We start from the raw sequence: 16,094 nt of genomic DNA on the forward strand, positions 1-16,094 counted from the left end.
TTCTGCCTCTGCTTTGATAGATCAGAGTTGATGTGCAAAGACAGAGTCCTGCTGTCCCTGCCTTTGGATGGCACAGCTCATCTCTGGAGTCTGCCTGGAGAACACAGGGGTAAGTAATGCTAAGGGCTAAGCAAGTGGCACACAGCAGGTGTACAGGGAAGGAAAACCTGCAGGAAGCCAGTGTGGCCTTTCCTAATGACCCTCCTGCTGGAGCCATGGGTGGGTGAGCCCATACGGCTTAGATTCATGGACTGCACTTAGTGTTTAGACCTGCACTTTTCTCATGTCTCTTCTGCTTTAGTCTCCATCTGTATTTTAAATCATTACGGCCTACAGGTGACAGGATGAGGTTTCTTCATTCCCCAGGGGGTGCCTTTGGGCTTTTTCTATTTTTTCTATGCAACTTTCATTCTGAGGAGGAAATACATGGTCAAAAAATTTTACTTCCTTTAGCCAGGATAACTATACGCCAGTTTATAAGACAATCCAAAATCTAAAATGTTAAAAAGTTTTATTATGCCCGCTATGCCTTTTTAACGAGAACAAAATATGGAAATTTTATGCTAAAGTTCTGTTTTGTTCTATTCAGTGTTGTCTCCTTCACCACTTTTGAAAGTCAGCTGAAATCTCTCTGAATTAAAATTCATTGAAATCAATACCAGTTTGGGGGAATTGATCAAGGTCCATGGAATAAACAAACACATCTCTCTTTTTGGAATATTTTTCAAGGAGCTGTGCTGTAATTTAATCACAGGGAGGCACAAAGCATAAATATAAGCATAGAACACAAACCTTATCTGTATCAGAGCAGTAGACACCCTGACAATCAGATGCTCATCTGTAACAACAAAGTTAAAAACTCCACGCAAATTTTGCAACTCACCTGCCAGTTCAGTGACTTCACCTGCAGAGTTTACCAGTACTCCTAATTCACATGAATAAAGAGGCAACCTGATAAATGAGAACTTTATTGTAAATGATAGAAGTTTATTTGGTATTCCAGTGAAATGCTCTTATTTGGGCTCCATCATTTGCAACACATGCACCCTCAGGAAAGTCAAACCTATTACGAAATGGGAGCAGTAAATAATAAAATGAATATTTCACTAAGGAGCAAGGTACCTGACCAAGAATTAAAATCTATCATTTACACTTCAGTTGTAGCCAGTCTATGTAGAGGAAGTCTGCCAAAACACACTACATCAAACCTGTGTGAAAGAGGTTATACAATAGATAAATTTTAGGATTTTACTCCCTTTTTATTACTTATTTTGTCCACATCTTTTTTGTGGTTCTAAGCTTTTCTTGGCTTAAAATTTCATGCAAAAAATAGTTTCTCTGACTCTGCATAATCTCACAATTCTTCATTCCACTAAAGCTTTCAGGAAAAAAAAAAGGCAAAGGAAAATACAACAGTTATGACAAGTCCCATGTATTTTACATAAATTTTAGTCATCTAAGACTCAGAATTGGACATAGAGTGAATTTTAGGCAATCTGATGTGTGTTGTGAGTTTATAAACTCTACTTGAAAAACCGAGTTAACTCACAAATCTGTTATGGTGGGAAGATAAAGGTGGTTAAGGAATACTTCTATATGTAATTAAGGTTAATAATGATCCAAAAAGGCAATCTGATTAGGTCCATTTTGCACATTTTCCCCTAATATGACCTTAAATATTTTTAGTGGGGCATTTTAGATTTTTGTATACATCACACATTTTCTGAATAATAAATAAACGTTTGTGTTTATAAGACACTTTCCTATGAAAGGACTCCCAAGAATTTCAAAACACAGCTTGAGAAAGGCCATGTCTCAAAAATAAAACTGCACTGAATACTTATGTAAATTCTTCCCTATTAGCAATGTCACTGTAGCAGAACAGTTGTAAAGACTTGGGTAAAATTGGGAACTTTGAGAAACACATGATGTATGAATGCAACAATACACAGCATCAAAAATCCTTTATGAAAAGAATTGCAAAACTTGCTTTAGAGGAATCAAGCTGTCTTTTCTCTCCTTCCAAAAGAAGAGTCAAACCCTTGTGCAGTATTTAGTCAGTAAAATATTAAGGCCATTATACCCTTGTACCAGTGAGATTAAACTGGCCAGTAAACTGTTTTGTGGTGCTTTGTGCTATGTTGCAGCATGAAGGGGACTGCCATCCTGAACCTCCTCACCTCCTTGTCACTGATACTGAGATCAAAGTGAAACTGGCACACAGGATTTCCACATATGTCTGGCAAAAGGTAAATTAGAAGGCAAAGTCATTAAACTGAGGCAAAGGGAGGGAAGGTAAAGTTGCATCACTGATCTATTCTTGTTTTCCTTCTTCCCCCACCCCCCCTCAGGGTAAAGCACAAGCACTGTAAAGATTTGAATAAGTCACTTAAACATAAGGCATTCATCACTTGCCACATCATTAGCTGGTATGAAATAGTTAACATTGCAGAAAGCTGGGGAAAAAAAGAAAAGTCCAACCCAGATTCATCTGTTCCCAGTGCAGACTTTTTATGAAGGTTTATTAGAGGAAAATTAGAGGGAAAATTCAGGACCTTCTATAGAGGTAACTCAATACATGGCAATCCATCAGGACCAGAAAAGCTACTTTTTCTAGATTCAGGACTAGTTCTTCTGACAGAATTCTACTTCAAATGCCTCTACAAAATTTTCTACTGATTAAGCTAAGCTTTCTCCTAAAGCATCTTACTGATTTTGCAATAGAAGTCCATTTCCATTTCAGCAATAATGTAAGCAAGCAGTAGTTTGTTAGTGAAAGTTAACCTTTGATGAAACCACTCTACTGGTACCAACACAGAAATACTTCTCCGTACTTCAGACATGGTTTTGAAGTTTGGTCTGACTTCCTATCCCTTAGCACTAGGAAATGAAAAAATCAAAATATTCATATTGTTGCTAACTGTACACCATCATCTAATGGATTAGCAGAAGTGAAGAACAGGCAGCTCAAAGCAGCCAGTAACAGTGATCTGCATTTTGATAACCCAGTTATCAAAAGGGTTATATGTAGTCAATATAGTCAACGCAGAAGACTAGGCACTGCTGTGGGAAACGGCACACACTGCACTAGAGCTCCTGCCCCTGGCTGTGAGAAGACTCATGGAAGGCTTATGCTAGAAACACCAACTAGAAGAAAGACTTGCATTGGATAGGATTAGCTGGCCCTTGAAAGCACCAGTCCTCTCATCTGTACTCCCTCTTTAGTAGTTCCAGTGGCACCAATATATCTTTTCTCCATTAGGTTTTGTTGTTCCAGATGAAATACTGCTGTAGCCACAATAAACCCTTATTAAAAAAACAAACCAAAACACTTTTGCATTTAGTGACATGGATCTTTAAGCATCTGCTGCTATGTGCTTACATATGGGATCTGTGCTTCCATGCAGAATCAATACCCTTCAGAATATGCTTCCAAGAGAAATTCTTCCCACAGCATTTCAGGTGCCTAATATTCCCTAGTGTAATTTGATGTTTAATACAGTGCATCCTCCCCTGCACCAATTATGCAAAAAAAAAGTATTTTCTGATAGGCTACAGAGATTTACTTGAGAGGAATTCTTTGTTTTTAAAACTTTTACCAAGGTCTAATCAGAGCAACTTGAAGGGGCTGAAAATATTATTTCACTTTAGTCTACAACAAAAAGCAGAGCCTGGCCTAAGTATTCAACCAGGTTTAAACCTCTTACTCTGAACCGTGGATTACAATTCTAAGCTAGAGGATTCTGTATTTTGCCCGAAAGATAGGCTGGACCTAAATCCCCACAGACTGATGTCTATAGAGCAGGTATTTGCTTCTTGCAGCACTGGTGGTGAGGTTGATTTCTTCACCTAACTCACTCACTTTTGCCAAGTGCTGTGGTATATTTATACAGCAAGTACTGCTTAGTATCACTATGTCACTATAACTTCATCACATGTATGATCTCATGGTTATTAGTTCTTTTGCACTGCACCTGTGCCTCCCCAGTTCAGGGGTCATCAGGGGTCTTTGATGAAGGCTTCCAAGGTCTTCTTCGCACCTGAACTTTTCAACCTTGTCTTTGGAGCATGTGCAATTATGGTGGTCCTTGGTCTGTCTGGTCTTAACCGGCTTAAATTCTTTGTTTTGTGGCTAATTGGCTTTACATTTGCCAATTTCTCATTAGTAGTATACTTATCTATCTTTAAAGCTGTCCACCTGGAGAGCTTTTCCTTCTTTTTTGTCTATTCAGCATTAAGCAACTAACTAGCCATTACATTGTATAGAAAGTTATTTATATTAGGTTACATAGGTATAAAAGTTATGATTCAGGTTATACAGATACATTAGGTTATATTTGATATCTTATAAGTCAAGCTATATAAGCACCTTGTAAGCTAAGTTATATAGACATCAGTTACAAACACTGTCCTATGCTCTAATATCTGTGAAGTTTCCAGGTTCTTTCAGGTGTTTACAACCCTTGGGCCAAAGAAAAGAAAGAGGCATAACTCATTAAGTGGCTGAATTACATTCAACTAACTGTACCACTGGTTCTGTGCAAAGTGTGAGAGTTTTAAGCGTATTTATGACTCTCCTGCACAGTAACACAAAGCAACGGAGGGCAAAACTTAGAGCAGAAGTACCACAAATAGTTAAACTCAAGAGTAGAGGAGATACCAGTAAAATGATCTTTATTTCAAAGCTCTTTAAAAAGCTTCACAATAACACTAACAGAATTAGCATTTCCTTCATTTTATGTACCCCACATGAAAAATGTATTGTTTAGCAAGAGATGAAACGTAAGCGTTTCTGCATGCTACTAACACATTTCACCATCTCATTACCTGATAAGTACTTTGGACTGCAACAATCAAAAACCTCAGACAGAAGGATTTCTTCTGCAAAGTCCTTATGAAGGGGACAGACACTGGCTTTTTCTGACATACCCAATTAGATGTCCAGACAAAAGAAAACTACCTTGGCATCTACAAATGCCTACGAGTGTTTCGATTACAACCTTTTAAAGGAGCAGTACATTTCAAAGCAAGGGCTTCTTTTCATCTTTAGTGATGCAAATGGTTAAATACTGCACAGAAGCTTAGTATGAACTCACAATTCCACAGGAATCTGAAAGTTACCAAGGCAATTTTCCTTTTAGGATAGTCATGACCAACACTATTACTATTCTTCCTCCCACAACATAGCATATCCCAGACAAGTCTTAAGAAAAAAAATATAAATAGGTTCCAAAACAATGCATTCCCACCCCCATCACATATGACAGCCAAAACATCTTCTGTCATGGGATGAAATAATTTGCTGCAAGTGCAGTGGCTTAGTCCAGGTCCATGTTAATGGCGTTTCGATCACTTGGATGACATTCGCCATTTTGCTGAGGCATTTCAGAATTTTTGTCATCTTCTCCCATGTCTTCAGTTTTATAATCACTCTGCTCACTTAATGGGTTTTCCTCCTTAGGAGAGTCAACTTTTGGTTTTGGTTGTGTCACAACGGGCTCACAGACATTGTTTAACTCCTAAAAAAGATAGAAAAGATGTGGGCAGAATGTGTGTTAAGGAGCCACCAGCTTCACAAATGCAAAAAGTCCCGCATCCAAAAGACTGCTTGAAATTGGCTTCTGCATTTGTTCCCTTGAGTCCAAATTGACAAGTACTTATTGTACTCTGAAATAAATTAATTGGTATACTTCTTGGTGTTCTGTGGGCAAAGTTCAACTACGTATTTTGGATTTCACATTGGTTTTTTTCAGTACTATTTTGTCTCTCAGTAAAACACTGAAAAACAATCTGAGTTTTTAAGGTGACTGAAAGACAAAATATCAATGAGCTCCACAGAATTGGAGTACACTAGAGCTCCTCTTCTTTCTGCTGGATCTCCTCCTTTCCATACTTTCTACCTTTCAAGAACACTAGAGCAGCAAGATGAAACTGGGGAAGACAAAAGGCACAGATATCAGCCTACTTTTAGCACCAACCTCTAAAGATAGTTTCTTATGGTACTTACCTGTAGCTTTGCCTTAATTTCACTTGAAAGCACAGCTGGATCCTGATCTAAGCTCTTCTTAGCCTGTGCACTCACAGCATTATTCATCCACTCTACCACTTCACTAACACACTTCTCTACTTTCATCATTTCCATCTCATCGATATGGATGTATTTCTCATCCTGTCCAAATATAAAAAATTTGTATTAGTTAATAATGTCAAGTGTTAATAATGTAATCAAGTTTTGACAACAAATCTATCTCAATGATTTATAACTTGTAAATGTCTTCCAATGGTCAAAATAAATAGAAGTTAGCCATAAGGGAGACTCATTACAGCAAGAGACAACAGGAAATAGAGATGTCAATATAAAGCTTTCTTTATCCAAATGAACAAGAAATCTGGTTCATAGAGGGCATAGAAGCTTCACAAAAAGGTCATGCAATAACAAAATATAACATTCTTAACAAAGCTGATAAAAAAATATTCCCTCCCATTCTGGAGGAGCTATCTGCGCCCAACGTAGTTTAGACATTGAGACTCTGAGGTACAGGGAAACAATCAGTTTTCAACTTCAGCATTCCCTACAATGCCACAGTTACATAATTAACTACTATCAGGAGAAGGACCTGCTCAGCAACACAACAAATGAATCCATATTTAGAATTCTTAAATAAAACCAAGTTTTTAAATATATTATTTACAATGATGCTAGTTATTTCACATATAACACTACTAATGATTTCACTTAATTTTGTAATCTACAGCTGTGAAGACATAATTGTTTCTGATGTTAAGTCCCAGATTGAATTAGTTTGAGTGTTGTGAGCCGTCCTATTAAAATTCTTTAAGCTGAAATTCAAGGAGTAAATTTTCAGACTGGAATGCTTATCAAGAACATAATCTACAAATATCAATGAAAAAAAAAAAAAACCACAAGAAACCAAGCCCCAAATACCCACATAACAAAATCGTGTTTTTTACTTTATCTGCAACTAGGTTTTACACTAATACTTCTCACTATACAATAATCCTCATCCCTGAAAGAGGAGCAATTTCTAAAAAGCAGATCAGTTTTTTTTTAAAGGCCAAGAATCAGACCACAAGTCTAAACACTTTATAAGAATACACTCTTCAGCCTGAAACATCCAGAAGTATTAAGCAACTGAAAATATGACACACTGCGTGAGATTTTTTGAGTACTGGGAAACATTTGTGGTGTTAAATTTGTGACCTATATAGCAGCAGTTCACTGCTTTCAGCTCATCTGAAAGTGCATTTGAAGCCCTCCAGCCAATGAACCTCACTGAAGCACTGTAGTTAAAAAACTACAACTAAAAAAAGGCCACTTACTTTATTCCTGAATTCCCCAGCTATTGTAGCATAGTACTGGAGCCTGTGTCCCAATTCTTGTAATAGCCTTGGTCGTTCCTCTGCCTCTTGATAGCGCATTTCAATTGGAGTACCTAATTTCTAGAAAAAGCAATTTCTACACGTTTATGTGATTCATTAACATGCCTTAATGTTGTTTAGCACAGTCTTTTGGAAATTTTGCTTTTTGGACATATTAACAGGCCTACCTTTAAATTCTCTAATTTTTCTACATACACCTGCTTTGCTTCATCCTCACCCTCTTCATACAGCCAGCCTTCTGTCTCTGCTAGGAGGGCAGAGAATCCTTGCAGATCCTGTGTGTCAATATAATTCAACACATCAAACATCCAAATACACACCAATCAACCATGTTTGTCTTGAAGTAACACAACAGAGGTAAATACACACATGAATCCTTAGCCTCCTGTATAAAAACTTAATTTCTCCTGCAGCTTTTGCCTAAACCTTAAACCATGACAGCTTCTGGATTGAGAAACACACATCTACAACAAAGACAGCATTTACAGACTTTTGTCCTTGATTAGGCCAATGCTTTGGGTGTAACTCTAATTCATGGTTTTGGCTACACATAAAGCAACACATCTTCCCCTTCCAGTCACAAGCTCCAATTGGAAACAAACTTTACTCCATTTGTGACAAAACCTTTTTTCAGAAATATGTATTTGTTACACCTAAACCTAATTCTAGGTTAGTCACTGCCATCATTCTAATGAAGTTCTGGTTTTGCAGCTATGCCCAGGGCAGCTTTGAGAAAGTTTAACCAAGGTATACAAAACAGATACTTGGTAGCAGTATTTTCAGAGAAGTTCCTGAAACCATAACCTACCTTTTCACAAACAAACTTTTCATATGGTCCAGACAACTTGTCCCTGAACTCATATACATATTCCTCCACTGCATTCTTTGCATCATTTCTTTCTTTCTCCAGTTTATCTTGCATAATCATCTTTCCCTGTATACCACAGAAAATATTTTAATTAAAAAATAACAAAGTTCAAACAGCATTCCACAAAGCACAGCTCCTGTAAAATCTCCCAGACGCCTTGGTTCACCTAACTGTTGAAATTCTCATTATTATGCAGTAGACTCATCTGAAGAAATGGGTTGCACTTCTCTGGATTACAACAGTTTAAATGAATTTGTGATGTCATTCCATGGATCAGTGCTCTGATACTAATTGCTATAAAGGACACTTCAATCTTTCTGATAAACATTTGTCAGTTATGTGTTAGAAGGCACAGTATGTTAGCTCATTGTTAATTGAGCCCACACTCCAGGGTGACAGTACAAGAACAGAGGTTGCCTTGAGAAGCAGGTGAATGGTTAACAACTGCACACAAGAAAGCAGTCTAAACCACACTAACTCACCTCTGTTTCAATATACATATTGAGAAGATCTTTTCCTAACTGCCAAACCAAGTTAGCTTCAATGGGTAGTTCCACATTCTTCACTTTTATCTTGGGTTTTTTAGCTTCTGGGGGCTGATCACCTTTCTTCTCATTTGTCTGAGTTAGAAAGAAGAAAAATAAGATAATTTTCCTGACTTCTTTCTGATGAAGTACTACTATGATGAAAGACACATTCAGAGGAAGAACACACAAAGGTTTTTCCATGTTCTTTTAAAATCTTCAAAGTATGCTCATGAGGCACTTTCCTTTTGGGGATTCTGCCTCCTATCCTAGTCTCCTTACAGTCCGTTTCCAGACAGTAAGCACTGTGCTGCAACAAGGACATTCCTCATATATATGCCGTGTTTGCAGATTTTCCAGAAGCGTCCATCTGTAACGTAGCAGTTCGCTAATGATGCTGATAGGGCTTAAGATTTTAACCCAAAGCATTTTTCATCTCATATAGATGAAAAAACTAAATCACTAGCAATAACATGCAGACAAATGTTTCACATTGATTATTTCCTTTTAGATTTATGAATTCCTGATCCCAGCTTCCCTCAGCAGGCCTAATAAGCCTGGCCTCTAACTGCTGTTTAAACTGAAATGTCTGCAACCCAAATAAACAATGATGCTAGCTGTACAACACTGCAAGAAGATGTGGAAGTGGTAGAGAAAGGCTTCTTGCACTAATCCTTTTGCAAACTCTGTACAAAAATCATTGCAAGATACAGACATTATTTTTCACTATAGTAAAGATGTGAAAATGAAAAAGGTTCCAACACCAAGTTCCTTACTTTTCCTGAAATATGTTACCATTTTAAAAGCCATTATATAGGATAACATTTTCAACAGAGTTAAAGGGTCACTCACTTTCTTGACATCTGGGATTTTGTTTTCTTCAGAGGGAGGTTCTGATGAAGGGGGAGACTGTGACGTTTGCTGACCATCAGTTTGTACCTGGGACTGTGTTCCAGCCTCACTGTTCTCTTGCTGGATATTTTTCTGAAATGAAAGCCCAGGCACAAAGGATGTAGAAGGCATGTGCACTTGCATTTAAGTATAGGGCACTTCACTTCTGACGCACATACGGTACAAAGTGCCCTACAAAGCATTCTGTGCACACGCAGAAACACACACGCTTCAGCTATGGAGATACAGATTAGGTGCAAGTTCAGAAGGAGTTCATGAAAATGTTACCAGTGCCAGGCTTGCTGCACGATACTTGTGTGCGTGTGTGCACATGCTACCGCTTCATCTTACAAAAAGGGGCTTTTAATTTATTGAGTCATAATGTTTACTTTTTCCCCCTCAGAAAACTATTAAAACATCAAGTAGACTATAACAATGTGCATTATTCCCCAGTGGTCCCCTCTCCTTCAATGCTGTAGAAAACAATTCAGCTTTCCCTTTCACAAAAAGTTTCAAAAAACTTTACTGATACAAAGGATTATATTGAAATCCTTTAAACACAAAGCACATGGATGATTAACAATCCAAATCTGGTTTTCCTGTTCGGAACAGTTGGATAACTATGGCAGCTGTAAGCAACCCCACCCTCAAACAATTGACCTGCTGCTATTTGGCACTTTGCAGAAAAACTGATTTTGAAATCCACACACTTCCAAGGTAGCACAAAATGTCTCCTGTTCTTGTAAAGACATTTCCTGACAGCTACACACATCTTAAAATTAATCTTCTTTTGCTTCCTTAGAGGAAAGCATTTTTCTTCCAGAGTATGTAACAGCAGAACACACTTTCATCAATCAGTAAGGACATTCACACACAAGAAAGGTCAACTTACATCACTGAAGTTTTCAATAGGCCTCTGGTCCTGAGCTTCAACTTCAGTCTCAACACTGACATCTTCACACTCTTCACTTTTAACTGGTTCTACCATAGATGCAGTGGACACACTGAAAATGCCATGAGTATTGACACGGACTTTCACTTTGACTTTAGACTTCTCTCCATCTTTCTGGGCTGCCACATTCTGGATAACATACCTACCTAAAACCAAAAAAAAAATCAAAACTCACACAGTGGAATTAAGTAGGTAATATTACAGAGCCAGGAAAACATCTCCCTTTTTCACAGACAAACTGTTTTCTAAATATTTGATGAAGCCTCCACATTAATCTCATGGTCCCTCAAATTAAATCAGTACTACCAGAAAAAAAACCCAACAACACTGAAGTACACTGCTTTTCAGCCAACTTCATCTTATAAATCAAAGAGTAGGTTCTCCTGACACCACTAATACAGAGTAAATACAAAATTGGTGCTCTCTATGTTACTAGTGGGCTGAAAGAAAACTACTGAAGGGCTTAGTCTAATGCCAATATTAAGTGGTGCCTTTCTAATACAAATTACTGCCCAACATAGAAACTATTTCTAGAGGCTTTCCTTACACCTTCTAACATCCATGCAAGTCTGCCATTACCTTTTATTCTAGAACCTAATTGTTCTATAACTACTGTAACACTTGAAACAAGCATTGTGAAACTATTAAACAGACAACTAGTTCAACAGTAAATGAAGAATCAGATGTCCTTGACATTAACCGCAGACATTTTTCCTTATGCATGGATTACCAAAAGAGTGGTAAGACCTGCAGACAAAAATGCTCACTTAGCTGCAAAGTACAAGTTCCCCAATCTCACAGGCCAAATATACACATTTGCACACACCATTCCTTCAGCAACAGATCTAGACCACAAGCACATAAGCTTTTACCTGCCTGTCTCACAGGCTATGGAATATAATCCTCTCTCTTGTAAATCCAATAATACTGGAGCTGTGTGACCTGCTCTCCTTTTTGCCAGTCTCATTAGAGCTATTACTTCATCCATTAGTCATACCAATAATTCTGTTCTGAGCAAAGAATTAATTGGCAACTGAGTTGAAACAAAGCTGATCTTCAGTTCTGCTCTTACCAGTTTTCAGAACAGCAGTTAAACAGCTTCTCGTTTGTTAAAGCCAAATAAATTGAATACTGACAAAGCCCACCATGAGTCTTTATGGTAAAAGTTAACCACAAAAGGAAGCCTGATGTTTCTGTAACTACAGAATACAGTCAGAGAATCATAGAATGGCCTGGGTTGGAAGCACCCTTAAAGATTGTGTTCCAAGCCCCCTGCCTTTCATTACACCAGATTGCTCAGGACCTCATCCAACCTGGCCTTGAATACCTCCTAGGATGGGGCATCCACAACTTCTCTGGGAAACCTATTCCAGTGCTTCACCACCCTCACAGCAAAGAATTTGCTTTGAGTATCTAATCTAAACTGACTCTCTTGCAGTTTTTAAAGCTATTCCCCTTTGTACTGTCACTACTTGTGCTTGTAGTAAGTCCCTCTCCATTGTGCTGGTTTTTCAAAATATATGGCACACAAACATACAATATTTAATTGCATGTTTAGAACTCAAGAACAATTATTTAATTGGCCTGTCTTTACCATCACAGTCTAACTAACCATGTTGTAAGCTCTTTGTAAGTATCAACACTGTTAAGTGCTGCAATTTGTCAAGAAGTACGACAGAACTGCTTAGAAATGTTACATAGACAAATCAATACGGTAGTCTTGTAGCTGCCACTATTTCAGACTGCTTTGATTAAAAGTTATTCAGCATTCTATCAATTCCAGAAGGTATAGGTAAAAACAACAACTAGCTATTCAAGACATGCTTTTTCTTTATATACAGGAAATATTATTCAATTATTCCTAGCTTGCTTCAGTAATAAGGAGAAAAGATTTTAAAAGTTACAAGGGTATTTTCAGTAGTGATAACCACATTTTAGTTGTAGGCATTGATTTGTTTCCCCTTATTTTGTCATTTAGCCAAAGCAACATTATAAGCAAGAAAAATAAAAAATACTGATTCAGTTGCCTCAGGAATGGGAAAATTTTGAGTCCTTCAGAGACAAAAACCTGAATATATACATCATAACCATACTGCATGACAACAGTTACTGTTTGATTTCAAATTGTTCTATTGGAGACAACACTATTTCAAGGACAATTACTTACCAATTTTTGACTCAGGATATGGGACTCCATTAGGATCAGAATAAAAAGCTTCTAGCTCAAATGGACCTTTCCTATAGAATGTAAGTACCTTAGAAAAGGGTGCTGCATGATTTCTGCTGAAGACCTCATGAACTCTGTAATTAAGGGAAAAGTATCACTTTTAGCTGTGTATTTGAGCTGGAAGGTTTTGATATAGGGTCAAAATTCTTTAGAGGAACATTATGTTTTGAAACATTTACCCTTCTGAACAACTCCAATAAAAATATTTCACTACTCTACTGCAAGGGAAAAGGATTTAGTGTTCTCTACTGTAATGAGAACTTGTCCTATTCCACTATTTGAGCTTGGAATAGTATATTTTGAATCATAATTTGCAGCCTTCCTTAGTCTCAAAGGGATAATTATAGCCCTGTTAATTCCTTGCTCATTTACGTTCCATGGCTCAGTTGAGAACCCTGACACCAGATTATTATTCATTCCTCAACATGACAGAAAAACAACCAGCTTTACTTCGTGTTCTACAGCATGTCCACTATTATGCCAGCCCAATCGTAATTTCCAATGAAGTTTTGTCTCCTAACTGTGGAAGATCTCATCTAATAACCTAGATGTGCCAAAGTGAGAGCTTTACCTAGAACATGAACCCATAGGCTGCTCTCACAAGTGACAGAACAATTAGGCCCTGCACATCCACAGAAAACAGGAAGAAAAAAAGGCTGAACTACAAAGAACATGAAAAAGGTATGAACAGATCCCTCTAGAGCTATGATTTTTCCACAGGTTGAACTTGAAGCTCTTTACATCCTAAATAGCAATTGCATTTCCCACAGGCATGGCACAATTAGTAACAGATGTCAATCTCAATAGGAGACTGCAGCAAGAAATTACTCTTACAAATGTTAAATTTTTGCTAGGTGTTAAATTCCTCCTCCAGTCAGCTAAATAGCATCCATATGAGTTCACAATATTTCCATAGTACATAACATTACTAATAAATCAAGAATCTCAGGTGTTGGGAACACCTTGAGTAAAAAACAAAAAGCCAGAAGGCAAAGTGGAATCAGGACCCAAGCACTGATCTAATTTTATATTCCTAATCTTGACAACCAGGTAAAGGCAAGACAAGATACTAGTTGGTAGCTCTTTCAACTCACTTTTTAAAAAATCTTTATATATTTACAAGTGAGGAATTACAGTTCAAATTTCAACCTATGTCTTTACAGTCTTCCCTGTCTTCCCACCTCTGGTACATGGCCTATGGGTTTTCTACATGAGAATGCCAAAATCCTAGTTTAAATGCAAGCAAGAACATGACCCCTGAATTATGAAGGTCAAAAGCTCCGTGGAATGGTAGTCTGAGCTACCTACCCTTCAGTGTCCTCTGCTTCTGTGTTCCACAGCAGAGATATTGGAAAAGGTGTAGCATCTGTCACAGAAAATTCTCTCACTTTAAAAGCTGGAGAAAGAATGGCACACTGAAAAAAAAAAACAAAAAAAAAAACCACCAACAAAAAAAGCTTGCATTAAAGCTGGTTAACTCCTCTACTCCACTAGCCAGGACAGCAAAAAAATCTTCAAACAAGTCAGAACTGTATTGATTTTGTTAGGCAGAACTATTTCCATCCTCAATTTCAATGCAGTATGAGAAATCACACACACAAGTGTTTATGTACTGTGTTAGCAGGCCTTTTGCAGCTTATGAGTAAAAGTAACACTAAGAAAATAGCAGGACTGTAAAAAATGGAAATGCTGCAGTGCTTAGTCCTAAAAGAAGTTTTTATCTAAAGGGTCCTGCTTCTTTCCCTGAACACAACCGATTGCTGGCAATGGGAAGCTGTCATTGAGATGGAGTAAAGAAACAAGTCAAAGACAAGAAGGTGAAATAAGAAGTTAAAGGAGAAAAGGCAGGACATAGAATGAGTGGTTTTCTTGTAAAATATAGCTAGAAACAGTAAAAACAGGATAGAGACAGAATAAAAGCTTGTTTTGCATTGATGGCAAGCTGGATACCAGGAAAGTCAAACTTGCAGTAGTTTGGGCTCTTCACAGAAACTCCTCATACCTTGTTGAGTAAAAGTATCTTTCAGCTTGACAACAACTTAAATTTTTGGCATTAAATTCCCTAGACCACATTCTTCTGAAGAAGAATTCTGCTTACAGAATACTGCAATAAAATACTGCACCAGTGAGTACTCTGGACTTTTTAAACAGTACAGTCCCATAAAAAGACCTAGTGCACATGTATGCTCCCTTGAGTAGTTTAAAATGGACCACTTCTACAATTTTTCATAACTGCTTGACTAATTCTTCATGGAAATGCTATAAGAAATACATCTTTTAATTTCATCAAGTGCTGCCAGTACTATACCTGCAGAGCACAGCCCCTAGCTATGGCTTCATCTGCATTCAGTGTTGTACTGACATCCTTGCCAAAGAATTTAGTAATCTTCTCTTTGACAGCAGGAATACGGGTTGCTCCTCCCACAATCTCTACAGCATTTATATCTTCCACTTTCAGTTGTGTTTGTTCCATTAATGAAAGCAGAGGCATCTCTATCCTTTGCAGCAGGTCAGCACACAATTCTTCAAATTGTGACCTAAGGAAGAAAATGGGATTAACTAAAGAATGCCTGTCCCACAAGAACCTTGTCTGGTATTTGTTTCCAAACTGATGCTGACTAGGTTGGTTAACAACTCTGCAAAGTGACTTAAAACTAAACTCCTGTGAGTAGGCCAAAGTGCCAACCATAGACAAGACAAGGTTGTTAACAGCTGCTTTCAAATTTTTCTAAGCCACTATCAATGTAGTTAAGTAAGATAAAGGTTTTGTTTGGGCAGCTGCTAAGTATTTGCCTCAGAGCAGAGGTTACAGATAAGCAATCAGAAAACACTGATACTTCCTTAATAATGAAAAACTGTTGCCTACATACTGGAAGAAAAAGAACCCATCACTCTTAGCAGTAGCTACAGAACTAACAAATGAAGCTGTGCCTGTGAACATGTGGAAGAGACAGACTCCATTCACACTTGGACCATAATCAAGTCATCACCCATAAGCACTGTTTCTGCCCTCCATTTCTCTACTCATATCCACAGTACACTAAGAACAGAAAAAAAGAAACAAAGCTTAAATTGTTGCTATCTTAAGAGAGTATGAGATTTAGGTTGCCTAAAATATGCAGGTCTACATATTGCAGCCAACCCTCTGGTTTGCAAGCATCAATCTATAGTTTTAAGAACATATTCTACAAAAAGAATCTAAACTTCTTATGCATGCTTTATGGCACTGAA

At 37.6% G+C, this 16,094-nt stretch overlaps 1 protein-coding gene and 1 long non-coding RNA gene across 7 annotated transcripts in view; one reads left to right on the forward strand and one right to left on the reverse strand.

Moving 5' to 3' along the window:
• LOC128803639 (uncharacterized) overlaps window positions 1–16,094 on the forward strand; it is a 19,892-nt gene continuing 3,798 nt past the window's right edge. For 3 of the 5 annotated variants that reach the window (XR_008435789.1, XR_008435792.1, XR_008435793.1), the window contains exons 1-3: window positions 1–109; window positions 2,148–2,249; window positions 14,930–14,988. This is a non-coding gene — a long non-coding RNA (uncharacterized LOC128803639). Of the gene's footprint in view, window positions 110–2,147; window positions 2,250–13,295; window positions 13,545–14,929; window positions 14,989–16,094 lie in introns of all 5 variants that reach the window. The other 2 variants (XR_008435791.1, XR_008435790.1) reach the window with 2 other exon arrangements.
• HSPH1 (heat shock protein family H (Hsp110) member 1) overlaps window positions 4,658–16,094 on the reverse strand; it is a 23,948-nt gene continuing 12,511 nt past the window's right edge. Inside the window, exons 8-18 of one of the 2 annotated variants that reach the window (XM_053970769.1) lie at window positions 15,172–15,400; window positions 14,172–14,278; window positions 12,804–12,937; window positions 10,577–10,782; window positions 9,646–9,777; window positions 8,752–8,889; window positions 8,210–8,335; window positions 7,569–7,676; window positions 7,342–7,461; window positions 6,008–6,169; window positions 4,658–5,519 (exon numbers count right to left, since the gene is read on the reverse strand). In XM_053970769.1, the coding sequence (XP_053826744.1) occupies window positions 5,319–5,519; window positions 6,008–6,169; window positions 7,342–7,461; window positions 7,569–7,676; window positions 8,210–8,335; window positions 8,752–8,889; window positions 9,646–9,777; window positions 10,577–10,782; window positions 12,804–12,937; window positions 14,172–14,278; window positions 15,172–15,400 (1,663 nt within the window). In that variant the 3' untranslated portion in view covers window positions 4,658–5,318. The remainder of the gene's footprint in view (window positions 5,520–6,007; window positions 6,170–7,341; window positions 7,462–7,568; window positions 7,677–8,209; window positions 8,336–8,751; window positions 8,890–9,645; window positions 9,778–10,576; window positions 10,783–12,803; window positions 12,938–14,171; window positions 14,279–15,171; window positions 15,401–16,094) is intronic. The other variant, XM_053970770.1, reaches the window with a different exon arrangement.

The sequence above is a fragment of the Vidua macroura genome, chromosome 2, assembly GCF_024509145.1.
Source record: "Vidua macroura isolate BioBank_ID:100142 chromosome 2, ASM2450914v1, whole genome shotgun sequence".
Lineage (NCBI taxonomy): Eukaryota > Metazoa > Chordata > Aves > Passeriformes > Viduidae > Vidua > Vidua macroura.